Source organism: Sus scrofa, chromosome 9 (assembly GCF_000003025.6).
Source record: "Sus scrofa isolate TJ Tabasco breed Duroc chromosome 9, Sscrofa11.1, whole genome shotgun sequence".
In the NCBI taxonomy this organism is placed as follows: Eukaryota; Metazoa; Chordata; class Mammalia; order Artiodactyla; family Suidae; genus Sus; species Sus scrofa.
In genome coordinates, this window is record NC_010451.4 from 128,033,855 (window position 1) to 128,061,646 (window position 27,792).

Consider the following 27,792-nt stretch of genomic DNA (forward strand, 5'->3'; position numbering starts at 1 on the left):
TCGGGCAACCACATAGGTGTGGCTTGGTTTCTTTTCTGTTGTGTTGGTCCATTAGTCTTTGTTTTCCCCAATACCCCTCCTATCTTAATCTCTATAGCTTTGACCTAGAAAGTTATAAAAATTGCTATAGCTTTGGCCATTTATATACAGTAGCGTAAATCCTCCACCTTTTTCTTCTTCAAGATTGTCTTGGACTTTTTCAGGCTTCTGTATGTCTTTATAAGTTTTAGAATCAATTTGTTAACTTAAACACACACCCACACACAAACCAATGCTGAGATTTTTATTAGCACTGGAATTATTCTACAGATAATCAGGGGAGAACTGACATGATAATAATATTGAATTTTCCAATTCATTTATAATCTATAAAACTAATGTTTACCTAGAAACTGAAAAACTAGGGTTGCGTTTATATGGAAATACAAGTGACTTTTTTAGATCCAGTGAATTTACTGAATTTCTTTATTAATTTAATAGTTTGTAGATCCTTTCGGATTTTCAACTTACACATTCCTATTATTGGTGAATAATTCCAGTTTTATTTCTTCCTTTTAAATATCTAAATGTTCACTTATCTTTCTACCTTTCTGATTGTAGACCATCTATTTTAGGGATAGCTCATAAGTTTGAAAATGTCTTATTTTCATCATTGCGCAATTAAAAATATTTTATAACCTTTATTGTGATTTATTCTTTGACACATAGATTAAACGTGTTTCTTTATTTTCAAACACTTGATAATGTTTTAGTTGTTTTTTTCATTGATTTATAATGTCATTCCTCCCTGCTCAGAGAGGAGAGTCTGTGTAAATTTTTTGTTGAATAATACATAACAGAAGTGCTTTTGGAATTCCTAGTGGAAGTGACATGTAAGCACCAATCTGAAGGTTTAGTAGAAGTTAGGTGAAGAGGGAGAAAATGACTTTTCTGGATTGGAAAAACATAGGTTAAGTAGTTTGGAGGTGAGAAAGTACATGATGTAAGGAAATGAAAGAAGTTCACCAGGGTTGGGGCATATACATTCCAAAGGACAGTATTATTTCAAATGACCTTCACTTTTCTACCTAATCTGACCACAAGGTTGAGTTAGTTTCAGATAAGTTTCTTTTCTTAGCATACTTAAAATCAACCTGCATCTGCATATTTTAAGGCTCATTTCTGTCACCTTTTCTTGCAAATTTTGTTAACAATAGCTAAATATTTAGGCCATAATAGTTACCTATATGGAGTTCGTGGTGGCTCAGCAGGTTAAGGATCTGGTGTTGTCACAGCTGTGGCTGGGGTTGTTGCTGAAGTGCAGGTTCGGTCCTTGGCCCTGGAACGTCTACATGCCATGGGCATGGCCAAAAAAATTATCGTTGTTACCTACATGGCATCTTAATCTGATGAAGCATGCTCAAACCACAAATCTGTATCACATTTTTCTTGACCCTTCCCGAGCGTCAGAATTGGACACTCCGTCAGCATCCCAATTCATGATGCTTTTCAGTGAAGAGGATGCTAAGAGCTTTATAGTTTTATTCATTCTTGTTTTTGCTGTATGTGTGAAAAAAACTATGCACGTGTACGTGTAAATTGTTTCAGTGGCACAATTCCCTGCCCTCATTTTCACAGAAAGATACTTTTCACAATGTATAAGTGAGCACACTCAATACGGAACCCTTTCATCAAAAAAGGAAAGATGGGGAGAACTAAGCCAGTGTACTCGCAATGAAGGGTGCCAGACAGGCCAGCAAAGTTTGGCTGCCTCCAGGCAGTGAGGATTTTCACCACACCTGTGATGCAGGGACATGTCGGAGAATCCTGTGGGCTCATGCAGCAAGTTCTCTTGTTTGCAATGGTGCCAGCTTTTAAGAATGTAGGCGAAGATGGAGTAACAAACATATGGTAGCAGGCTGTTCCCGTAGAGTTGATCTGAGCTGCTTTCCAACCTGAAGGCAACTGGTTCCTCCAGAATCTGTCGAAGTTCATTTGGACCAAGAAGACATCATTGTTCCATCAATGTTCAGATATAAAATATTTATTAAAATTTCCATCTTTGCGCTTTGAAAATCTGAGTCACTTCCCTGGAGTGAAAAAAAAAAAAAAAATCCACAACTTTTCCCACCACCTATTAGCAATGGAGGGCCCCATATCCAGGCAAACTAAGGTCATGTCCACATTAGAGCTGGTCAGCCACATAGGTATGCAAGCACGACTGTCTGCTAAAATACAGGGACCTTTGAAAAATGTCATTGTAGGATGACTGGAAATATTACCAAAAAAGTAGAAAGCTGTTATTCTAGATTATTATAGTAACATGGGGCGGGGGGGGAGACACTGAGTAGGTAATCAAAGAGCTAGTGTTTTAGTGGCAGTTTCAGACCTCAGTTACGTGCTCTCGAGCACTCAAACTGAGTTGTAGCTGTTTCATATGGAAAACAGGGTATGAATAATACCTGCTGTGTCTGCTTCACAAGGCTTTTTATAAAGCATAAATCATTATGTCCCTAAATATTCTTTAGAAACTTAACAAGATATTTCTAGGAGGCATCTGAAGGTGAGATATTGCTGCTGGGAAATCAGAAATATAAAGGTGACAAAGCTATTGCAAAAACACAGCCATGGGCACAAATGGATAGTGAATTTTACATCAAGTAGCCTGTTTTTTTGGAGATTCTAGAAAGGTGAAGCAGAAGATGGTGCGTGAAAAGCTTCCAGCTCCCCCTGAGACCAGCCATTCCCTGCCACAAGCCTCTAACCTGAGGCACAAGTATACTCATTTAAAGGAACACCCATATTTCTGCTTCTTCACCACAGAGCATAGATCAGAAATCTCTAGAAGATTTACTTCTCAGTTCTTCAATTTCAATTTTTTTTTTTTAATGGGCTGCACCCCGCAGCATGGGGAAGTTTCCCCTGGCCAGGGGCCAGGGCTACCAAAACTGCACCGCAGCAGTGGCCCAAGCTGTTGCAATGACAGCACTGGATCCTAAACACACTGCATTATGTGGGAGCAGCTCCATTTGGTTCTTTTTTAAAACTTCTGGGCCATTTCTTATCGTTTCCTGTTCCCTGCAGTCTTGCTTAAGTCTGACTTCCATTTCCTGGATGGTGCTGATGTTAAGTTCAGCCTATTAATTAATTGTGCTGGTGGTTAGTCTTGGTTTCATACCTCCTCATGTTCCTAATTATCTTTGGTTTTGCTGAATATTATTATAATGAGAAACTATCTGTAGAAATAATTCTTCAGAATTTTACTGGTTTCTGTCAGGTTTCTTGGGAAGCCAGGGGGAAAATGCAATCCCAGTTTCAGGTTAGTTGTTTTCTGGGCCCCTGGTTGAGGCTAAAATGGGTCGCAATACATGAAGGGCTGTTTATTCTTATTCCTATGGTACAGGCTGTGGAGTTTCAGGCTTGAAACAGGGGAATGGTTTCCCAGGGTCCTTATCCTCAGATGGCTTCTAATCCCTCAAGGCTGCTCAGCCTCTCAGCCTCCTCCTCTCTGGCTCAGCAAATGTCCCTGTGGCAAAATGGCCCTGTGCCTGTGTTTCTGTACTCCCTGTCTGGTCAACCCTGTCTTGGCAATTAAGGCCTTCCTATCTTGTTAGTTCTTTGTCATTAGTATTAGTCCTAGGGTTCTCTGATAGATCAGGAGATAATGTCTTGATTCATTCAGACTGCTGTATCGATAACACAGATTCGGTAGCTTATAAACAGAAAGGTGTTGCTCATATTTATGGAGTCTGCGAAGTCCAAGGTCGAGGCAGCAGTGTGAATGCATTTGCTGAGGACCTAGTTCGTAGCTGCTGTGTCTGTGAGGTGGAGGGGGTCAGCAGTCTCTCTGGATTCTTTTCTAAAGGCACCTATTCATTCATGGGGGGGCGGGGGTGGGGTGCCTTGTCCTGCCCAAACGTCCTATCTTCTAATACTGTCATCTTTGGGGGTTTAGGATTTCCACAGGTATTTTGGGGTGACACAAACGTTCAGACCATAGCTGATATCTAGTTATGGGGATTTATTGTGAGGAATTGTCCCATGTGGTTATGGAGACTGAGAAACCCCAGAATCTAACATCTACAAGCTGGAGACCCAGGAAGGACAATGTTGAAATTCAGTTCAGCTCTGGAAATGAAGGGAGATGTCTCAGCTCAAAAAGTGAGCTAGGAAAAGAGCAACAGATCCTTCCTTTTGTTCTTCAGGCCCTCAGTGGATTGCCAACCCACAGTGGGAATGGAAGTAGCCTTTCCTGAGTCTACGGATCCAGGGGCTAATCTCATCTAGAAACACCTCTCTGGACACATCCAGAAATAATGTTTAATCTGGGCACCCTGCAGCCAGTCAAGCTGACAAATAAAATTAACCATCACAGTTACTTTAGGAAAATACTTCTTTTTTAAAAACTCATCTAGGTTTATTTATTTTATAAAGGAAGTGGTAACCCAGATTACTTAGTCTGCCATTATCACAAGTGGAATTTACTTGAAATCAATAGTGCCTCTACGTAATCCCAAGAAGATAGGTAATCATCTCATCTCAAGAAGATTTCCACAGATGGTAAAGTTATCCCCCAACCGTCATATTCAGTATTGCTGTCTGTGAAATTCCAGTGGTGAACTCTGGATTTGTACTAGGGGACCCTTGAGAAATCTCATGTGGTTGGTATATCACAACTGCCCTTTTACAGATGAACAAATCAAGGCTGAAAGGGGTTGCTGGGCCCAGTTCCAGCATGTGTGTGGAGGCCTCTCCACACCACCAACTAATTCTTGGACACTAGCAAAGTAACCAAGAACCCAAATCGATTCTATAATTGTAAAATCCGGCATTGCCGTGAGCTGTGGTGTAGGTCGCAGATGTGGCTCCGATCCCACGTGGCTGTGGCTGTGGCCTAGTCTGGCAGCTACAGCTCTGATTAGACCCCCAGACTGGGAACCTCCATATGCCTCGGGTGCAGCCCTAGAAAATACAAAAAAAAAAAAAGTTCTCTAATTATAAAATATAAAATTATAATATATATCTGTTCATCTGAGTCCCCATATATATATTTCCTACATCTCACAGTATTACAAGGGCAGAAAACTGAGACAGAAAATATAAAAGCATTGTATCATAACTACCCTTCTGACTTGTGTCTGTATCTTTTGGTTTTTAATTATTTTTCACTTAGTGAAGAGTACAAGACAAAAAGATTTTTGAGGAAGTTCCTGGGCTAGATGTCGAATCAGAGCCACAGCTGCAGGCCTACACCCAGCCACAGCAATGCTGGGTCTGAGCCGTATCTGCAACCTATGCTGAAACTTGCAGCAATGCCAGATCCTTAACGTACTAAGCGAGGCCAGGGATTGAGCCCACATCCTTATGGGTACCAGTCAGGTTCATAACTCCCCACAAAAGAAAAAAAGGTTAAATAGCTGTATTTATGTTCATGGGAATAGATATTTAACTTGAGGGAGGGTCCTTCCTAAAAGCTCTTCCTCTGACGGTTGTAATTTAACCACCAAACAATAGGAAAATTTAGCAAAGAATATTAGGTTTTTTTTTTTAATGCTATAGCTATTAGGAGAGAGCTAAAGAAGAGCAGAGAACATTTAATGCATTTTTTTATATTCAAAGCTGTCAGAATTATTTCATATATTAAAATGAAACAATTAAAAACACTCAGATCACTCACAATGCTTTGCATCTAAAGAAATAAATGCATTTACCAAACTTCAGGAGCATTTCCAGAATCATTTCAGTGACTTAGAACAGATATAGTAGTCAGATTAGGTCAAAAAGTGGATGTGTGCAATATGTAATGCAAACAAAGTCAAAATAATTTTTGAAAGCCAGCTTATTTTTAACCTAAAAATACACTAAAAATCAAAATAGCAGAGTTCCATGAAGACCCTAAAATACAAATGTACTTCAATAAATATTTTTTTGCTGTTTTTCCATGAGATAAGCCTACTTTACATATCATTTAGCAAAAAGCATAAAAATTGCCTCAGCATTTTTTTTTCCTCCTTGATGAAAATGAAGCAGTGCATTCCAAAATCATTTTTCTTTTCCTTTTTCTGCTTTTCAGGGTTGAACCTGCGGCATGTGCAAGTTCCCAGGCTAGGGGTAGAATTGGAGCTACAGCTGCACAGCAACTTGGGATCCAAGCCTTGTCTGCGACCTGCACCACAGCTCATGGCAACACCAGATTCTTAACCCACTGAGTGAGACCAGGGATCAAACCTGCATCCTCACAGTTACTAGTGGGGCTCCTTACTGCTGAGCCACAGTAGGAACTCCAAAATTGGGGAAGTTTTAAGCTAAGAGTACATCACTATTCATGAAGGGGTTTAAGGAGAGGAGTAAAGATTGACAGAGTCCAAGCTGACTGAAATCAGGGGGCTCAGGGAAGGTCAACAAGGTCATCCTTTAGGTTCTGGTTGATCTGGTGGTTGCGTGCTTCAGGCTAATCTTTACCATTGAAACACAACGGGGAATCTTAAATCATTTAATAGCTTTGCTATTGTTACTTCTCTTGCCTGATAACAATCCCTTGTCCCTGCATTCCTTTGTTCCCCTAAGATCCTTAATTAATGAGACCTGTTCAAGGACAAGCATTGTGGCCAGGCTTAGATCACAAAATGGCTTAGGCCAAATAGGACTTCTCTGCTGCCAAGAAAGCCATGACTGGTTCTCTTTCTCTGGGGACCCCCTACCCTATTTGCCTATAGTACGGAGGCAGGAATAAAGTTAATATTCACAAAAAAATTTTGTGGTACTATAGCTATTACCATTGGACTAGAATCTCTATCAGTTAAAATTTAGGTACTAAAAATTTGGGTGATTGCTTATTTCAAGTATCTTGAAGACATTAGAATCGCAATACATTTATGGTGAATATGTCATTAAATGAGTATTTTAGACTCAAGCTGTTACCATATAATTTTTTTTTTTTTTTTTGTCTTGTCTTTTTAAGGCCACAACCTTGTCATATGGAGGTTCCCAGGCTAGGGGTCTAATCGGATCTGTAGCCACAGGCCTACACCAGAGCCACAGCAACATGGGATCTAAGCTGCGTCTGTGACCTACACCACAGCTCACAGCAACGCTGGATCCTTAACCCATGGAGCAAGGCCAGGGATTGAACCTGTATCCTCATGGATGCTAGTCGGGTTCACTAACCACTGAGCCATGACGGGAACTCCTAATTTTTTTTTTTTTTTTGGTACGGGTTTCGCTGCTAGAGCAGTTCCAGTAAACCTGATTAAAAATAGGACCTAAAATCTTCTACCTTCAATGAAAATGAACTCTATACTTACTTTAATATTTAAAGTTTATTATAATAAGTTATATTTGACATTTATTACATATTCTTAATATATAATAGAAAATTATATATGCAAGTGGAAAGTTTCTGGTTCATGATGGGGAAGAAATTCAAGTCATATTTCTGATTATACTTTTTTTTAATGATGTCTGCTAAAGTTAAATTCTGTTGCCAAATTTGGTGTTTTGGACATTAGGATAATTTGTGCATATAGCCAATCCATGACTGATACTTCCTAAAGCAAGTTTATGTATTTGTTTGTTCACTTTTTAAAAAATGTTTTGAAGTATAGTTGATTTACAATGTTTCAATTTCTGCTGTACAGCAAAGTGACCCAGTCATGCATTTATATACATGCTTTTTCTCACATTATCTTCCATCATGTCAGGTGAAAGGACCTCTTGCTTATCCATTCTGAATGTAATAGATTGCATCAGTTAACCCCAAACTCCCAGTCCATCCCACTCCCACCCCCTTGGCAACCACAAGTCTGTTCTCTATGTCTGTGAGTCTCTTTCTGTTTTGTAGATAGGGTCATTTGTGGTATATTTTATATTCCACAGAGAAGTGATATCGTACGGTATTTTTGTTTCTCTTTCTGACTGACTTCTCCTAGTATGATACTCTCTCGTTTAAAGCAAGTTTAGATAGCACTGTTGGTCGAAACTAGATAAAGTGATTGCTCTTTAAAAAATGTGGGAGTAGAGTAGCATGATGTTTGTGCCTCTTAAATGTATTAGAAGGAGACCACAGCAGGAAGTGACACAGAAAATAAGTATCTTATCGAAAAAAGTATCTTGACTCCTGTATGACATCAATGCAGCATTTTTTTTTTTTTTTAATTTCTGAGATGTGTTTGAAGTTGCCTGTTGCTGATTATGGTGATCGCAATCTCTGGGTTCAGTAATGAGGTTCTGAGGTCGTTATACAGCCTGTAGTTTGGGTTTGAGTTAAAATTAGGCAATGGCAGTTGCATAGAAAAAAATATGTCCATGCAGAGTCGACCTTCTCTTCCATCAGATTTGTTTTATAATTGTTCTTTCATTCTTTGTAACAGTAGAACTTTCAACAGAGTAGGAAAACCATCAAGTTGATTTTAGATAAATGGACTGGTTCCTTTTTCCAGTGCCCAGGCCTCTGAGTTACAAATGTCAGTATAATTCTCCAGAATGAACTTAACGCCATAGTAGTTTTCATAATGGCTTGGAACTTGTAATTACGAAGAGAAAAAGGGTCATGATTTTCACTATGGAAAAGATAAAGGTAAAGAAAAACACTCAGTAAGGTAATCCAAGACCTGAAGGCAAGGCTTAATCTTGATGACTAAATGAGGGTATTGCGCTTAGACGTGACAGCTCAATTGAAATAAGGCATCTCCCTTTGCCAACTACCAGGTAGCTTTGTGCTGAGTCATTAGGTCCCCCTAGGGAACACTGGTTTTGCATTCAATAATATCATTTCCTCTGGCACCATCCCTGAAACATAACCCAAAGTCTCTTATCCAAGTCAGAAGCTAGCCCAGTCCACACTAGTTGGAAATTATATATGATATTGGCCCCAGGAAACATGGTTCTTCATAGCTCTTAGAAAGAGCTGGGCATGATTTTGACACTCCTGTTTTTGGAAGTTATTTACAGGTCATCTGAAGATTTGTGAGGCTGCCAAAATTAACTTGCAAAAACCAAGAAAGTGATCGATTGGCTCCTTATTTCCTGCGAATGCTGTGCAAGTAATTTATTCATTATAGTTAGGAAGGCCGAATTGAGACTGAGGGAAACAAAAGCAAATTGAAAGGGAGAGTCGAATGATAGAGAAAATAACCCATTATTAGAGGGACTTTAGGTCAGCTACAGATAATAGAATAAATTGCAACTATCTATCGTAGTTTATTTTCAATTTTTTTGGTCAGGTTTTACATCTGTCTTCCTAATCACCACATGAACTATATTATTGATGGACAGCATACATATGCCAGGCTCTGTGCTCTGGTCTCTGTATGAATTGTTTTGTTTCATTCTTAAATTACCCCTGTGAAATAGGTACTGTTATTGTTGCCATTCTTTTTTTAAAAATTTTATTGGGGTATAGTTGATTTACAGTGTTGTGTTAGTTTCAGGTGTACAGCAGAGTGACTCAGTTATAGATATACATATATCCGTTCTCTTTTTTTTTTTGGTAATTTAAAAAGTTTTATTGAAATATAGTTGATTTACAATGCTATGATAATTTCTGCTGTACAGCAGAGTGATTCAGTTACACCTATATACATATCCATTCTTTTTCAGATTCTTTTCCCAGGTAGATTATTATAGGTTACCGAATAGAGTTCCCTGTGCTGTACAATAGGGCCTCGCTGGTTATCTGTTTTCTATATTGCAGTGTGTCTATCTATACTACTTTAGTAAATGGAAATAGCCTTTTTTTAAACCATTAGTTATGGTTGTTGTTGTTATTATTATTATTGCTTATGTAAGTAAAGGAATGTAGGAAGAATAAAGACATTGGGGCAGGAAGACTGGATTCTAATTCAATTTTAACTTTTACTATCTGTGAGATACTGGGAAAATTACTTAATCTCTCAGAACCTCACTTAACTCATCTATAAATATATATAATAGCATTTATTTTTCAGATTGGGAAAATTAAATGAGAATTTGCATCAAGCGGAATGTATACTATATGGTTCAAACGCAATGACTCCTTATAATAACAATATCATCTCTCTGTACATGTTATTAATAAACATTTGACATACGAATACATTTGCAGCAATTTTAGTTTTCTTTAGTGGAGAAAGTTAATCCATAAACTGGGTTTTTGAGAGCATGTATTTATTCTCCTTCAGGCTCAGATATCATTTGTCTAGGATCATGTTTTTTGTTTTTGTTTTTTCCCTTGTATGTACATGTCTTATTGTTACAGCACCCTTTGTTGAAAAGGCTCTTTTTTCCATCATGTTGCTTGAGCAAATTTGTCAAAAATCAGTTGACTATGCGTGTTGTTCTATTTGGGGGCTCTCTATTCTGTTCCACTGATCTATTTGTCTATTCTTTCATCGATATCATATTGTTTTGATTACTGTAGCATTGCAGTCAGGTAGCATTACTCCTCCAGCTTTATTCTACTCCTTCGATATTATATTAGCTATTTGGGGGTCTTTTGCCTTTCTCCATAAACTTTGGAATCAGCTTGTTGATATCTATAAAATAACTTGCGGGGAAGTGATTGGGATGGTCTTGAATCTCTAGATCAATTTGAGGAGAACTGGTATCTTGACAATATCCAGTCTTCTATCCATGAATATGGAATATTTTTCCATTTACCTGCTTGATCTGTTTATTTCTGATAGAGGGTATTGAATTCTCTAACTAGAATAGTAGATTCTCCCCCCCCCCACTCCCTTTATTTTTTTGGTAGGAGGAGTGCATGTGATTTTTGGTTGTAGTATAAGACTATATGCCTTTTTAAAAGCATTCATGGTTTTTTTTTTAATGATTGGTAATTTCATTTATGTAGAATAAAACTTTGGCTACTCAGAGCTCTTCTGAATACAAAAAGTGTTTCTCTTTGACAACAAACTTGAATAAAAATCATTGTGAGGAGTTCCTGGTGTGGTGTGGTGGGTTAAGAATCCAGCATAGGTCTCAGCTGTGGCTCGGATTTGAATTCAGTTCCTAGTCTGGGAACTTCCATATGCCTTGAGTGTGGGAGGAAGAAAAGAAAACAGAAGATGTATGTCTTTGAAAGATATTATATGCTTCCCTGCCTTTTTAGACAATGCTCATTATTCATGACTTTACCTCTTCTTGATGCTCAATTATAAATCTGAACGTAAATTACTCTGTGATTGAGTAATATCTTCAGAAACTCTTGAATGCTGTATAACTTTTGCTGCTTTATCCTAGCTTTTAGACTGCTATTACGCACTTCTCTGAATTGTCTTAGTTTCTTTTTAATTAGTTATGGACTTTTTAATCAGTTTATAAATAAGTCTATTAAATTAAGAAACGTAGGAGTAGCTTATAAATGTGGGCTTCTCCTGAGATTAAACAACAGTGCTTGAACTTTGGATAAAAAGACTTTGTAATTTTTTCACTTTCTCAGAGAACTGTATGCATTCTTGCTTTCCAATTCTGTGGGTAGAGTTGTTTTGATCACTAATTTCCAGTTAGGTGAAGTTTTTTATAAAGGCTTCTACCTGTTAATATTTATTATGTGCGTGTAAACTATTAGGCTAACAGAAACTTTTAACATTGTTGCATACGGTGCATAAGAAATGGATTAAAATTAATATAAGTAGTTTGCTGGTTATTGTCTTGGGTCCAAAGGATTTTGAAAACCACTCTGGAAATGCTATACCAGAAAAGACTTTCATTGAACAGTAACAGTAAAAACAAACTTAGATAATGCAAACATCTTGCTCTGACTTTGCCTTTCTAAGCCAGGATTTTCTTATCACCCAGTACAAAGCCTGATTGTGTACCTAGGAAAGCCTGCAGTCCTGATTTACATTTTTTCTCCAAGGGCTTGGTAAACTCTGTAGAGTAGGGACTGCAGAAAAGTCCTAACAGTCAAACTGTAGCCATATTTTGAAGCATGATCTAAACTTCTCAATTCCATGTGGGGAAAGAGGAGACGATCAGAAAAGGAAAAGCCTCAGGATCAAAGAATGTTTCTGGTATGCGTGTTGCTTCCTTTCTACTGGAATATTTTTGGTTAGTCTCAAGGAAACAGTGAAAACAATTTACTTAGATGCTGTCTTACAAGCTGATTTTAAATTCGTTATCATTTTTCTCTCCAGGTGGAGCACCATTATTCCCACAAGTTCACGGTAGTGGTATTACGTGCTACCAAAGTGACAAAGGGAGCGTTTGGTGACATGCGTAAGTGCCCTTATTTGCTCTTCTGTTGAAAGTACGTAATTATGATTCACTCGTTAGTTGCTTGAATTCCTTGACAAGCCAGGGGCTGTCCCTTCTTCAGATGTGTTCATCTTTGTCTACATATTTGAGTGACTTGCTGATGTTCTTCTATCCATCAGAATAACATTTTATCTTGACCTTACATTAATTGAGTGTACTTGGAATCAGTGAAAATGACTATCTTATGATATACAAATCTTTGGGTTTCAAAGACATTCTATTTTGGAAAGAAGACTGAGTCAAAACTTTAGACCAACTGCCTCTGAAAGTATTGTGCCTATACGGTTTTTTAAAAATGTAGTTTCTCTAGTGCTTATGGCTTTAAGTATGTTGATTATGTGTGGAAATAGCTAGAGAAACTGGTGTGGGACAACTCGAAATGATATGATCCACCGTCTGAGGAAAATGTTGAATTGACGTGTCAGTATCCTTCTCTGTGTTTTCAAATGCAATTTTCCTGGTTAATCTTACCATTCCATTCAACTGTTTGCATTAGCTCCTGCGTCATGGTGTTGGGAATACCAACAAGGATGGGGGAAGATTGTGAAGTGAATTGGGTAAAGTTGTAGATTCTTTCCAAAGTATGAGAATGACGACTTACCCCTGAGGATAGGTTTGGGGGAAAGAATGGAGATGGCAAATTTATCAGTCTGGGGAGCAGGGAAGTCTTTCCTAGACAGGTGGATTTAAACTGGTACTTGAGGGAAAAGAAGGCATTTGGTGTTACGAGCAGGGAGAGTCCCAGGCAGAGAAAACAGCACGTTCAAAGAGATACACAGCAGAGGTGAAGGAGGATAAGCACTGACACAACAAGACTGAGGTTTTATCAGAAATTTAACAGGAAGAATTTGATGACATCTGAGTAAACAAGTCACATGGATTGAGTCTTCACTACAAAAATGTTTGTTCTGGTCATAGTGTGTTAAATATATGGAAGGCAAATGTGGAATATACTTTTTAAGAATAGGAAGGACTTCAGCTTGTTGAAATCACGATGAAAATGGGCCAATAAAGAGATGTTAAATACTAAGAAATGGAAAATTTGAGCTCTGGGCTCAAACTTTTGGTGAATGAAGAAAGATGTCCAAGAAGTTGGTAAAAGTTGGAAGTAAGGAGGGGACCAGGGGGTGAAATCTAATGGCAAGAGTTTTGGATGGGCGTTGCATCCTTGCAGAGGTGACAGGAACAATTTCGTCAAGTCTACTCTGGACCAGGAGTTTATTTTTAAAAATTTATCTCGTACATTAATCTATCCCATTTAATCACTCCTTGGCCAATGTTTTTCTTAAGTTGTTCCTAATTTGCTTTAAAAAAAGAAAATGAGAGTTCACTGGAGAAAGGTTCCTGTGAAAGAGAAGCTACATCAGAAGCCAAATTTAAAAACTGGACCGCCATGACCTTGAGAAAAGCATAGCACGCACAACTCTGGAGGTCCTGCTGTTAATTAGAAAAGCCATTCTAAATTCAACTAAAGGCTGTGATAGTGACTGGCCAACCATGCAAGTTACTGATCTAATTTGACTTTAAAAAAAGTATAGTTCTCTCTTATACAAAGTAGCAGCAATATTTTCTGTCAGCACAAAGCTGTCTTAGAGACAATGGCTGTCACTATGCTTAAGAGGAGTCCAAGAGCAGTTCAAATTTTATTCTGTGAGTTCCCTTCAACTGGTGTGATCTGATTTCTTAGCTACTTTCCCCATAAGCCCCAGGCACTTTGACCATGCTTATTTATTTATTTATTTTGGCTGCGCCTGTGGCATGAGGAAGTTCCTGGGCCAGGGATGGAACCCAAGCCACAGCAGTGACAATGCTGAGTCCTTACCTGCTAGGCCACCAGGGAACTCTTGGCCATGTTTGTTTACTGTAAGTAGGACCAGAAAGACAGTAATGCTGCAAGTGTCATTTAAAACTTACTTGAGCTGACGTTGGTAACGTTACTCAAAAACGAACGTATGTTAATATATCTCATGAAATAGCAAACAAGTGCATTTTCAATCCCCAGTGTGCCCAATGCAGCTTATACCCTTGATTTCCAAAAAGCTTCCTTTTTAAAGAGAAGGACCCAGGGAAGTCATAGCCACTGGAGATTAAGCATTATTAGAAAAAGGATAGTGTTGGAACATTTTGTTAACATTTTTATTCAGCATTTGTAATTTGATTTTATTTTGCTTGTGTTATAAATTTTTGGGAGGATTGTTGCCAACCCTTGATATCTCCTTGATGAATTTTCAGAACATCAGGAGGAGACAGAAAGAAAGAACAGAAGAAAGTCTTAGAGAAATGAATTCAGTGATAAATTTAGTAAGAAAAAGTAGAGGGACAATATACGGTGACTAAGAATTTATTTTTGAGAAGTTGTGGGAGGTTGTAGTGAGAAAAGGCATAGGCGTGAGCTGTTTTCTAAGAGGCGTTTTGATGATGTTGCTTGGTGAGTTTCATCTAATCAAATCACCAAGTAAGTGGAATTTGGGCTTCTTCTAGATAGAAGTTCTTTAAAGGTAGACAAAGACGCAACTATAAAAAATGTCCTAAGATCTGCAAAGAATGACAGAAAATTACACTCTCTTCTGTCGTTGATAGTGCCTACATTTACTTAAAAATTTCAATAAAGTTTTGAATGGCGGTAAAGAAGGACAGATTACTGTTGGGTTTTTCTGCTTTACCTGTGTAGGTGGACACTTTCTCAAGGAAGCCACATGAATCAGAGTTGACATCTAGTAAAGTACCTATGTTCTGTTTTTTTCAATCTAATACTAAGATTATATCTATATTTTATTTTGTCCCTTGATAAGTCATCCTATTCTCTTCTTTCTTTTCCTCCTTCCTTCCTTCCTTTCTTTTTCAGGCCTCACGTGTGGCATATGGAAGTTCCCAGGCTAGGGATCAAATCAGAGCTGAAGCTGCCAGCCTACGCCACAGCCACAGCCACAGCCACGCCGGATCCGAGCCATTTCAGCAACCTATGCTGCAGCTCATGGCAACTGGATACTTAACCCACCAAGTGACCTAGGGATCAAACCCACATCATCATGGATCCTAGTCAGGTTCTTACCTGCTGAGCCACAACAGGAGATCCAAGTCATCCTATTCTAACTAGCTGCATTTAGAAATACCATCCTGTATTCCTAAAATATCATAATTTAATCAGCAGCATCCCATAAACTATCTTGAGAGGAGTCGGAGCTGACATTTTCATAATAACATTTCACTCATTTCCTTGTTTTCACCTCAGAGCACTGGGCCAGCCAAGAACAAAACAGCCCCTTCCCAGATGTGGTTGCTCTTCTCACTATGTTCCAAACACATCATTTATACCCAGTGCTGCAGTGGTGCCAGCCCTTCCCTGCATTCTTATGCTCACGTCATATGAAGAGGTAGTTTGAAGTTCAAATGTGCACCTGACTCACCATAGTCTTATTTCAAAAAATAAGTCATTTGCATTAATTTGACAATATTAACATGTAACTGGGAGTACGTCACTCGTGCCAGGCACTAAGTGTTGGGTGGATTATTAAATATTATATTAAACTCGCTATTTTGCATCATTCCTTTCCTTTTCCAACAGGAGACATGTATGTGCAGAATGACTGCAGTGACAGTACAATTTCAGTTGGTAATATAGTTTTCTTTGTGCATATGTGAAACAAAACACACCTCCCTGGCCGCAAACCTCATTTTATAACCAAATGAGATAGCTGGCACAAAGGCTACAGCTCCCTCACTGAATTTCTGCTCCTTTTAAAAAAGTGTAAGGAAAATGCAGATCATACATTATCATGGAGGCTCATCTCAGAATTCAGAACTAAATAAAGCCCTGTTTCATCCCCTAAGATGAAATCAGAGAATGAATACCATAGTGTTTTTTAAAACGGTAAAATATCATACCGATGTTAGATATTTTTGATACCCTAATGTCAACTGAAAAATATATATGTACAACCTAAAAGTTGGTGGTAAGTTTTATTTGGGGCAAAATGAGGCCTTAACCCCAGGAGGCAGCATCTCAAGTAACCCTGAGAAAACTGCTCCAAGAAGGCAAGGGCGAGCTGGGATACACAGGAGTTTTGCAACGAAAGGGTAAGTGGTAGGAACAAAGGATTACTGTTAAAAAGGAATTTAGTGCTTTTCTATGTATAGGAAGCTTGTAGGGTCTGGAGTCACTGAAATCATTCCTTTACGATGCACCTCAGCTGTCTGGGGCCAGTATCCTGTTTTCACATCCTGAGGTTCCTCAGGGCTCACTCTTGGGAGTGGCTACAGTCTGATGGCTGCTAAGTAGCAGGTGTTCTTTGTTTTCTTCCTGCGTCCCCTCAGGGCTCACTAGGTTCACCCTTGGAGGTGGCTGCAATCACTGATGCCTGTGACATCTTTTGTTTACAGATATGGCAGGCAATATTTTATTTCTCACTAAATATGCCTATGTACTGAGGATTCTTTTCTAGTCTCATTGGACACAACTCTTTCTTTACAAAATTGGCATTGTAAATATTAGGACTTCTAAGGACAGTTGTTGGAATGCAGATGAATCTATTGTCCTTAAGTACTCAGGAAACCACAGAGCTTAAATGCCAACATTTAAACTTTATGAAAAAATGTATACATACTTGGGAGAATTGTGAACTCATTGTCTTTAAACCAATTTTTATAAGATTGTACTGCTTAATATTTTAAGAGACCTTTTTAAGGATTTTTTAAGGATCCCAGGCTTTCATTTTTCATAATGTCTTTGTGGGTAAATGATATTTTATTTCAGATAAACTTTTAGCAAGATCTTGTTCAAGTCTAATTTTAAAATAGCAGGTTCAAGGCTGACCTAATATCTCCATATGGTGCTTCTCAGGCTTTAATATTGATATGTTTCACTGGGAGATAATTGTCTAAAATGCAGATTCTGATTCAGGAGGTCTGGGAAGTAGAGTCTAACATACAGGTGATGCGGACATTGCCCATCCATGGTCTGCATTTTGGGAGCCAGGGTCTAGGCAATTTCTTCTATTTTTATTTTTGCTTATCCTGAGGCTATAGGATTAAAAACTCAGATAAAAAGACCTCTTTAGATATTCCAAAATGGAAGTTACCACTAAGCTCATGGGTTAAGAATCCAGCTGCAGAGGCTCAGCCTGGGTTCGCTCCCTGGCCCAGTGCAGTGGCTTAAAGGATCAGGCTTTGCTGCACCTGCAGCATAGTCACAGCTATGGCTTGAACTCAGTCCCTGTCCTGGAAACTTCTCTATGTGTGTATGATATGTGTTGGTGTCCAAAATGGACAAAGTTTCTAATTTTTTTTTTTTGGGTTTCTGCTGATTTTACTTTTTTTAAATGCAATAATCATGAGCACCTTAATACTTTTTATTTTAAAAATCCTATGTAGGATTAATTACATGACTTACTACATTATTCTTGAGAAGAATGATAGAAATAAATACAGATGCCCTAAATATAGCACAATTACATTATAAAATTCTGAATTGTTTATGCTGTAATCATGATCATTCTAGATTGAAAGCAATGAAAAAAGTAGGGCAGGAGTTCCCACTGTGGCACAGGGGTTAAGAACCTGACTGCAGCAGCTCAATTCACTGAGGAGTTATGGGTTCAATTCCCAGCCCTGTGCATTGGGTTAAAGGATCTGAGTTGCCTCAGCTGTAGTGTAGGTCTCAGCGCTGGCTTGAATTCATGCCCTGGCCTAGGAACTTCCATATGCCGTGGGTGCAGCCTTAAAAAAAAAAAAAACAAAAAAGAGTAGGGTATATATTTTTACGTTTCAAAGATCACAGTGCATACTTACAGTGAAATGATCAAATGTATGGAAGGTACCATATATGCACACATTTCCCAGTATAGTCTTCGTCCCTGGTACACATAAAGGTATCCTCCATAAATATTTTGATATGGTTTAATGCTCTCTCAATTTCCTAATTCGATTTTATTGAGACAGATCTGAGCACCCAGGCAGGGTAACTCTAGATACTCTGCTTTTTGTTATGCTAACATTTGAAGTAGTTTTCCTCTCCCCTGCAAAGACCTTCGGTTGAGATGTGGCACGTCTGTGGGATACTCTAAGTATGTTGACTGCGTGAAATTTGAAAAAGTACTTCTCCACAAAATAAGTTTAAATTGCTGTCTTTCACGTATTGTCAGAGAATGAGAGTACAAAAACAGGGTGATTCAAACAGAATGGAAGACTTCTAAAATATTCTAGACACAGGAGAACGCCTATATCATTTTTTTTTAGATTCCACATATAATCAATATCACATGATATTTGTCTTTCTCTGTCTGACTTACCTCACTCAGTGTGATCATCTCTAGGTCCATCCATGTTATACAAATGGCATTAATTCATTCTTTTTTATGACTGAGTAATATTCCATTGTGCATATGTACCACATCATCTTTGTCCATTCCTATATCAATGGGCATTTAGGTTGCTTCATGTTTTGGCTGTTGTAAATAGTGTTGCAATGAACATTGAGGTGCATGTGTCTTTTTTAAATAAAGTTTTCTCCTAACATATGCCCAGGAGTAGGATTGCAGGATCATATGGTAACTCTATTTTTAAGTTTTCTCTCTCTGTCTCTCTCTCTCTCTTTCTTTTTTTTTTTTTTTTGCTTTTTAGGGCCATGTGAGGCATGTGGATGTTCCCAGGCTAGGGGTTGAATCAGAGCTACAGCCGCCAGCCTATGCCATAGCCAAAGCAATGTGGGATCCAAGCCACATCTGTGACCTACACCACAGCTCATGGCAATGCCAGATCCTTAACCCACTGATCAAACCCGCATCCTCATGATTCCTAGTCTAGGCTCGTTAATTACTGCGCCACGAAGGGAACTCTGTATTTTTAGTTTTTTGAGAACCTCCATACTGTTCTCCACAGTGGCTGCACTAATTTACATTGCCACCAGCAGTGTAGGAGGATTCCTTTTTCTCCACACCCTCTCCAGTATTTAGGTAATTTTCAGTTTTTCACCTTAGAGGCAAGAAATATCCATTCTGAATTCCTGGGTTGAGTTAATTATTGGAGCCATCTTTTTTTCAGCTTAAGAGAAACAAATGGTGGAATAGCACTTCCACTCTCTTTGTGATACTCTTGGGCACAGTTCACTCCTTTGCTCCCCTGACAGCTGTCCAGATCTCTGTTTAATACCTGCCACATGTACTTGTAAGACTGGGGCCTGCATCTTACTCTCTTTTTAGAAAATAAGTGCTTAGCCTTGAGTCTGGCATAGTAGGAAGGTCTCAGAGAAATTTGGATGAATGAATAGAATACATAAATATATGTAACTATACGTTTTTTGCGTATTGCTTCTTTTTGTCTCAGAGAGAATTTTATTTTTTTTTGTTTGTTTTGTTTTTTTTGTTTGTTTGTTTTATTTGTCTTTTTGCCATTTCTTGGGCTGCTTCCGCAGCATAGGGGTCAGATTGGAGCTGTAGCCACAGGCCTATGTCACAGCCACAGCAACTCGGAATCCGAGCCACATCTGCGACCTACACCACAGCTCACGGCAACGCCGGATCCTTAACCCACTGAGCAAGGCCAGGGATCAAACCCGCGACCTCATGGTTCCTAGTCGGACTTGTTAACCACTGCGCCACGAGGGGAACTCCCTCAGAGAGAATTTTAAAAATTTAATTTCTATTTTTTGTAGATTATAAATATCTATGTTATTTCTTTCCATTGCTATCTAGAATTTTCATGGATTTCAAATTTTATACCCCCTTTGGGTTTATAACCTAATTATTCTTGGATTAATTACAGAGTTTCAAATATTATTTTTTATAAATGGCACTGCTACCTTGTCTGAATCAAACTAACCTCAGCCCTTAAGTTGTGATCGAATATGAGTTTTGGTTTATTCATATTTTTGGAATATTTTTAAGAATCCACCTGTGATTCTAAAAATTCTAAAATAATTTCCCAATGGACATTTTATGGAAAATGATTGCGAGCTGAGTGAAGTATTCCAGAACACTTGTCTACCTCTCATCTCTTATCTTGTATTTTCTATGTGGTAGGGAAATAAAGTGTGTACGGGAGGAGCTCCCTGTTCCTCCCTCCTTTAAAATACCATGCATTTTAGTAAGTTGTTAAAATGGTTTTGTGAGTACTGTTAGTCCTTTTCCTCTGTATTTAAATTTCAGTTGTTTTTTTTTGTTTGTTTACACATATGTATTTGTGTGTCTTAGATCTGACCAATGCAGTGCATGAGCCTGTCTTTGACATTTTGTTAGCATCAGGTTATGCTCGAGGGGCTCTTCACCACCTTTATTCAGTGTTGCACGGAGCTATATTCTAGTGGTATATTTGGCAGCCATGCCTTTATGAGCTAAGAAAAGCAGGTTCCTGTCAAAGTGAAGAGTACACTACCAGTTCTAATAGGGACACAATGTACATGTTCTTTCTATTTTTTTAAGACCTGTCAGTGCTGGATTCTACTCATTTAGTAGGATTTATTTTATTTTATTTATTTATTTATTTTTATTTATTTATTTATTTTTTTGTCTTTTGTCTTTTTGTCTTTTGTTGTTGCTATTTCTTGGGCCGCTCCCGCGGCATATGGAGGTTCCCAGGCTAGGGGTTGAATCGGAGCTGTAGCCACTGGCCTACGCCAGAGCCACAGCAATGCGGGATCCGAGCCGCATCTGCAACCTACACCACAGCTCACGGCAACGCCGGATCGTTAACCCACTGAGCAAGGGCAGGGACTGAACCTGCAACCTCATGGTTCCTAGTCAGATTCGTTAACCATTGCGCCACGACGGGAACTCCCTAGTAGGATTTATTTTATATGTATATATATATATCTATCTCAAGCGTCTTCATCTTAAAATACTTTTTATATTTTTCATATATATACTTGAACATGTTAATGTCCTACAAACTGAAAGGAAAAAAAACCCCTTAATTTAAGGATTCTGGCCATAACATGCAGTGGCTTAATGTGGGGTCTCAGCTCCTAGACCAGGGATTGAACACAGGCCACAGTGCTTAAATCACTGAAGTCCTAACCACTAAGCCACCAGGGAACTCCCTGAAAAACTTTCTTAAAGCTAATTGATATGCCACCTTCTTATCATATGTTAGATGAACTTTCTTTGCCAAAAATCATATACTACTTCTATATTGAACAGGTGTGATTAATATCTAATGGAATCAAACTAAAAACATGTTTAAATGGCTCTTAAATTTCCAATGAAAAGTATGCTCTTAAAGTTTTTATTTCAAGAAGTCTTCTGCTCTAAAGTTCCTGGGCTGGGGGTTAAACCTGTTGCCACAGTTACGACCTTCACCGCAGATGCAGCAACATCGGATCCTTAACCCACTGTGCCACAAGGGAGCTTTCCTCGTATATTTTACATTTTTTAATTTTTTAAAAAATAAAATCATGTGACAGAGATTGAAATGACTAGTTAAATGTAGTTGAGGTGTAGTTAACTTCTGCCTCTTTAGAAGTACTTTTTCATTTTCACTTCTCATTTGTTATATCAATATATTTTTTCATGAAATACTTTAGATGAAATTCTCAAGAAAATTATTTTAAGTTGATGTCCAAGGGTAATCCATATCTCAAATGAAATAACAGTTTTGACATTTTAACTTTGCTTTTTTTTTTTTTTTTTTTTTAAAGGGCCATACCCACAGCTTATGGAGATTCCCAGGCTAGGGGGTCTAATTGGAGCTGTACCTGCCGGCCGACGCCACAGCCACAGCAACACAGGATCTGAGCGACATCTGCAGCCTACACCACAGCTCACGGCAACGCCAAATCTTTAACCCAATGAGCAAGGTCAGGGATCGAATCTGCATCCTCATAGATGCTAGTCAGATTCATTAACCACTGAGCCATGACAGGAACTCCAACATTTTAACTTTGGAGAAGAAATATTAAAGAAATATAAACGCAGTCAGTACTTATCCCAGCAGGCTCCATTGTTAACGTCGTCAATAAATGCTGAGCACCTGCTATGTGCTTAGTAACCATCCAGGGCCTTGAAGAAGTACCAAAGAAATGAGCATAATACTTATGGTAGATAACTTTATTGAATGCCTACTTCATACTGGAGAGGAAGCAAGACTTAGTGGTTAGAGCCAGGCCTTTGGAACTGGCTTACTTGAATTCAAATCTCCCTTCCATTATTTTACTATTCACTATTAACCATGGTGAATTTGAGAAAGTTACTTGGCTTTCTCAGGTCTCAATAGTTAAACCCCTTAGAAATTCCCACTGTGGTGCAACAGATCTGCAACATCTCTGGAGCACTGGGACACAGGTTCGATCCCCTGCCCAGAACAGCGGCACAGTGGGCTAAGGATCTGGCGTTCAGCTGAGGCATAGATTGCAGCTGTGTCTCAGATCTGATCTCTGGCCCAGGAACTGGGGGGCCAAATAAAACAAACCAAACCAAACCAAACCAAAAAACTCACCTGGGGGTAATAACTTCCTCCTTGATTTTATAAGGATTAAATGAGATTATGAAGTGCTTAGGAAAGTCCTTGATGCATAATGTGCACGATATGTTTGTTAAATAAATAAACAAAAATGCTAAGCAGTGTTCTTAGGGCTTTTCGTTACACTTAATTTACTCAATTCAGTAACACTATGAGATATGTGATATTTTAATTTTAATTTTACCAATTTAGAGATTTGTTTAAAAACATTATGTAAATAGTCCCAAATCACACAGCTGTTATGTTTGGGGCTAGAACTCAAGCCTGTCTCACCCCGATGTCTACTAGTGCAGCAGCTTTGCCTTTGAGCTATTTATGGTCTAGCTGGGAAGATGAAATGGGTGTAAATAACTCTTTGGAAAACCAACTTAAGAGAGTGTGTACTCGGTAATTGTTAATTGTAACTGTGTTTAGGTTATACAGTATTGATGATCTTGAAAAGTGTTGGCAGTAAGCCTCCAAGAAGACTTTATAGCTTGAATGGCGATTGAGATGGGTTTTATAACTTAAGAGTTTTAATGTATGGAATGGATATGGGACATTTCAATTTGGAAAAAAATATAAGAAAAGTTTTAAGTAGTATTGGCATGGCATATCTAATATATGTTAGAGAATGCAGCTTTTTTCTTTTCTTTCACTTTTTAGGGCTGCACCCACGGCATATGAACGTTCCCAGGCTGGGTCTAATCAGACGTACAGCTGCCAGCCTATGTCACAGCCATAGCAATGCAGGATCTGAGCCACATCAGCGATCTACACTACAGCTCACGGCAATACCAGATCCCCGACCCACTGAGCAAAGTCAGGGATCAAACCTGCATCCTCATGATACTAGTCAGATTCATTTCCACTGAGCCACAACGGGAACTCCCTATTTTTTTTTTTAATTTTATTTATGTGTTCTTTTTAGGGCAGCACCTGCGGCATATGGAAATTCCCAGGCTAGGCGTTGATTCAGAACTGCAGCTGCCAGCCTTTATCACAGCCACATCAATGCTAGATCCGAGCCTCATCTGCAACTTACACTGCAGCTTGTGGCAATGCTGGATCCTTAAGCCACTGACCAAGGACAGGGATTGAACACACATTCTTACGGATACTAGTCAGGTTCTTAACCCACTGAGCCACAATGGGAACTCCAAGAACAGATCTCTTTTTAATGATTATTCTAGTGAATAAATGTCAGGTAGTACAGATAATGCCTTGCTTTGGAGCAATGGCTCCAAATGGGGACCAATTTTGCCCACTTGGCACATGGGTTACTATCTGGAAGACATTTTTATTTGTCTCAACTAGGGGAACCTACTGGCACTGAGTGGATAGAGGTCATGGACAGCTCCCCAGAGCAAAAGATTATCTGGCCCCGAATGTTAATAATGTCGAGAACTCTTGTTTTAATAAAAAAGAATTATTCTTTCAGAGAGTAGAGTGGAATATATATTTTTGGATTATATTTGTAATAAAATTAATAATACAGCTAAAATTAAAAATATAAATAAATGTTTTATAATACTACATAAGAACTTCTGGAGTATTACTTTTCTCTCCAACCTAAAGAGATTACAAGAAACACTCCTAGATTATAAATGTTTAAAAACGCGTCAAGCAGAAATCCCGATAACAGAAGTATTTTTGTTTCCTTCCAAAAAAGGCATCATGGATGTTTAAGTAAAAGGGCAGGGCAGGCAACAACACAACTTTCAGTTCTGTGTTAGAGCTACATTTGTCTTTTGGGGGGGTTGTGTCCCATGTATGTGTCTCTGTTCTCTCATGGAATAGCAGCATTCCTGACAAGGAGTCATTTCTACCTTACGCTGGGTAGTAGCTCGCTTCATTGATGTAGGTCAATTGTTAGTACACAATGTACCAAGTCACTTGTGAGTAGAGTTATTGGGCTTTTTTCCTGGCATCCACTTGGCTGATGGTACATTCCGATAGTTTAATTTCCCTTTACAAAGGGAAACGTGATGCTGAGAAACACCATGATAGATCTGAGGCTGTGAGAAAAAGGAAAATGAAAAATAGACGTTCAAATTAGAGGCTCGACTGATAAAGGGATCCCCAAATAGTGCTAATAAAAGTGCTTTGTGATTTGAAATGAGGAAAAAGTATTCTATGATTATTTGGCTGCCTTGGTCGTAAGGGTTTTGCTCTTTCCAGTATATACAGAATCTCTGCCAAAGTTCTGTCTTACTAAACCACCTTGAATTCGTCACTAACTTTTTCAGCCTCTGCATTTCCAACAATTTGCAGGAACTTCTCATCAGCATCTGTAGCCCTAATGATTCCAATTTTGAGCCCTTTCTAGAGGGAGCAGGGGCTGCCACCTGTCGCTATGTCCCTTGGTACTTTACCCTGTTCCTTGGAGTTATTAAAGAAGGCTAGCTGGGATTTGAAGATTTATTGGTTTGTTTATTAATTTTTTCATTTAGTACTTGAAAATTAAGGTTAAATACAAATACACTTGGGAAAACTAACTGGTCTTAATATATTAAATGACCGACACTGATATTTGTATATTAAAATACAAATAAATGTGGCGGAACAAAGCTCCAGAGAGTTGAGACACACTAACCTAGAGTAAAAAGAAGTCATGTACCTCCCATGATATAAAGCCCCCTGTTCTACAGTTGCTCAGGTCCAGTTCATCGCCCTTACTTCAGTGGTATTTACTATGTTCCTTATGTTCCAGACTTTGTGCTAGACTCTTGGACATAGTGGTGAATAGGAGAAATGTGGTTCTTGCTGTCGTCATGTTTGCAGTTTAATAGAAGCAAAAATAAGAGTTATTTGTGCTGATGTATTTGAAAGAGCAAGGAATGTGGCTTCAGAGAGTATCAGTTAATCTCCTGTCTCTAAATGACTTTGCTCAACTTACTCAGTGCCTCTGAGTCTCAGTTCCCTTACTTATGTGATGAGACTCATAATACCTCCATCAGCAAGTTGAAGCTTTATGCGGAATTATTTTTATTTTATGCAGATGTCCACAGATGGGGCTTCTAGGGAACGTGGTTGGCAGTACAACTTAACCCATTAGGAAAATAGAACAACTAGTTTGACTTGTGAACTAGATAAGGAGGAGCAGAGAAAGAACATCTCATTCCACTCATGTTTTAAGTCTCTGGACCCTTATCTTGGATAGTCTTCGGACAAGGACAGTGACTTGAGTAACATTTAGTTATGAGTTACGAACGTTTTGTTATCAGCTAAAATGTCAAATGAAAACATAATGATATACATAAGCAAAAGAGAGGCAATGTTCTCTTAGAACAGACGCTTCTGCCATCAGCATAACGTGTAGAATGTGTGAAATATGTGGATTCCAGAGATGCTTCGTGGCCTCAATGTTGACTTGTGATGTTCCAGCGTGTGGTGGAGGAGGGTCACTGATGGGAAGGAAACCTGGGGTCTGATGGTGGGGGCTCTTGTGGGCCTTTGTCACTGTGTTTAGACCTGCCTTCCTAGGCAGTTAAGGTCAAATGGGTTTCACAAAGACAGTTGTGGCAGCATTATGGAGAGTGGCTTGAAGGTGGGAAAATAAGCAACTTCAGAAGTGTATGAATAGGCCAGCTGACTCAGCTGAACTGGCTAAGTTATATTTTGGAGGAATTGAGGAGCCAGCATATTAGAAGTGAAATAGGTAAAAGTTGGAGACAGATCAGATATGGGAGCTATGAGGAAATAACTCTCCTGTTTCTGGCTCAGACAGCTGGACATAATGGTACCATTTAATCAAATAAAGTCAGGAAAAAGAGCAAGTCTTTAGTTTTTGGTTTGGTTTTGCTTTGTTTTTCTTTTGTTTTTCCTTTAGTGAAAGAAGTTCAAAATATATTGTCAGCAATAGATTGTATATGGACATGTAATCAAGAACCTTACATTTGTTTTGTTTGTACCACCTCCTCCTGGCAGCCTTGAGGGAATGCAGGAATGCATGACAGCTGCCACTTAAACCTGAAGATGATGGGCTTTCAAGGATCTGAGAATAATTATACTATAGGATTGATGTATGCCACCTGGCTTGAAGGATGCACATTGAGTGTTTTTAGGATTCTGTAAATAACTGTTAACTCCTTTTCAAATTGGTTTTGACTCTATGAGCACTCAGCTTTTTAAAGGGTTCACTTCTTTTTCAAACATTTTAATAAAGATCTTTAAACAATATGAAGATAAAATCCACAATGTCATGGTGAGTTGAAGGGAGAAAAGTTAAGATACAAGGAGGAAACATTTAGAGAAGTAGTTAGGGAATCAGAAATAATGATAGGCACAAAAGGAGGAGATAATCGAACAAAAGAAAGAGGTAATTGCATAAAGTATGTTGCGTATATACAAAATCAAATGAAAATTGAGAAAAAGCTCTTTGAAGTTTATATCAAAGTTGTAATAGGGGCATGGTGATTGCCAGGGGAGGGGGGTGGATATAGAAAGATGTTGGTCAAAGGGTATAAACTTCAAGTTATAAGATGAATGTGTTCTGGGGATCTAATACACTGCATGGTGACTCTAGTTAAAGATGCTTTATTATATTCCTGAAATGGCTAAGCGAGTAGATCTTCAGTCCTGTAGCAACAAAAAAGAAATGGTAATTATGTGAGGTGATAGAAATGTTAACTCATTCTACTGTGGTAATCATTTGTAATCATAAGTGCATCAGGTAATCATGTTGCATGCCTTACACTTATACAAAGTTGTATGTCGATTTTATCTCAATAAAGCTGCAAAAAAAAGTTATAATAGAGACAATAGACTGATTATGGTAATGGAATCAGGCAGAACACACTAGTTTAGGAACTTATAGGTGACGGAATTTAGAAGCAGTAAATACAAACTGTATTTATTTTTTCCAAGAGCTTTGATGGAGGAAAGATCTTGAGGAATTGGCAGAATTAATAAAATTGTGTTTGTTTTTTAGGATGCTTAGTGTTTGTTTATATTTATAGGTTGAGAGGAAGTAGCCAGGGCTGAAGTAAATATTTACAGATTAAATTTGGGGTTGGGGATAAATAAATGAGAAATCCCTGAGTGGAGGTAGAATAGTTTGAAATTGAGAGAAGAATGTTATGGAAACTTTTTCTTCTAAGACATCAGGGAAGAACTGAAGAATGAATAAATGCAATTTTAAATTGTAAA

The 27,792-nt window shown here is 38.4% G+C and overlaps 1 protein-coding gene across 9 annotated transcripts in view; it reads left to right on the top strand.

The window, feature by feature from the left end:
- PLA2G4A (phospholipase A2 group IVA) overlaps positions 1 to 27,792 on the top strand; it is a 311,245-nt gene that overhangs the window by 180,274 nt on the left and 103,179 nt on the right. For all 9 annotated transcript variants that reach the window (XM_021063825.1, XM_021063826.1, XM_021063827.1 and 6 more), the window contains one exon: positions 12,093 to 12,174. In XM_021063825.1, the coding sequence (XP_020919484.1) occupies positions 12,093 to 12,174 (82 nt within the window). The remainder of the gene's footprint in view (positions 1 to 12,092; positions 12,175 to 27,792) is intronic.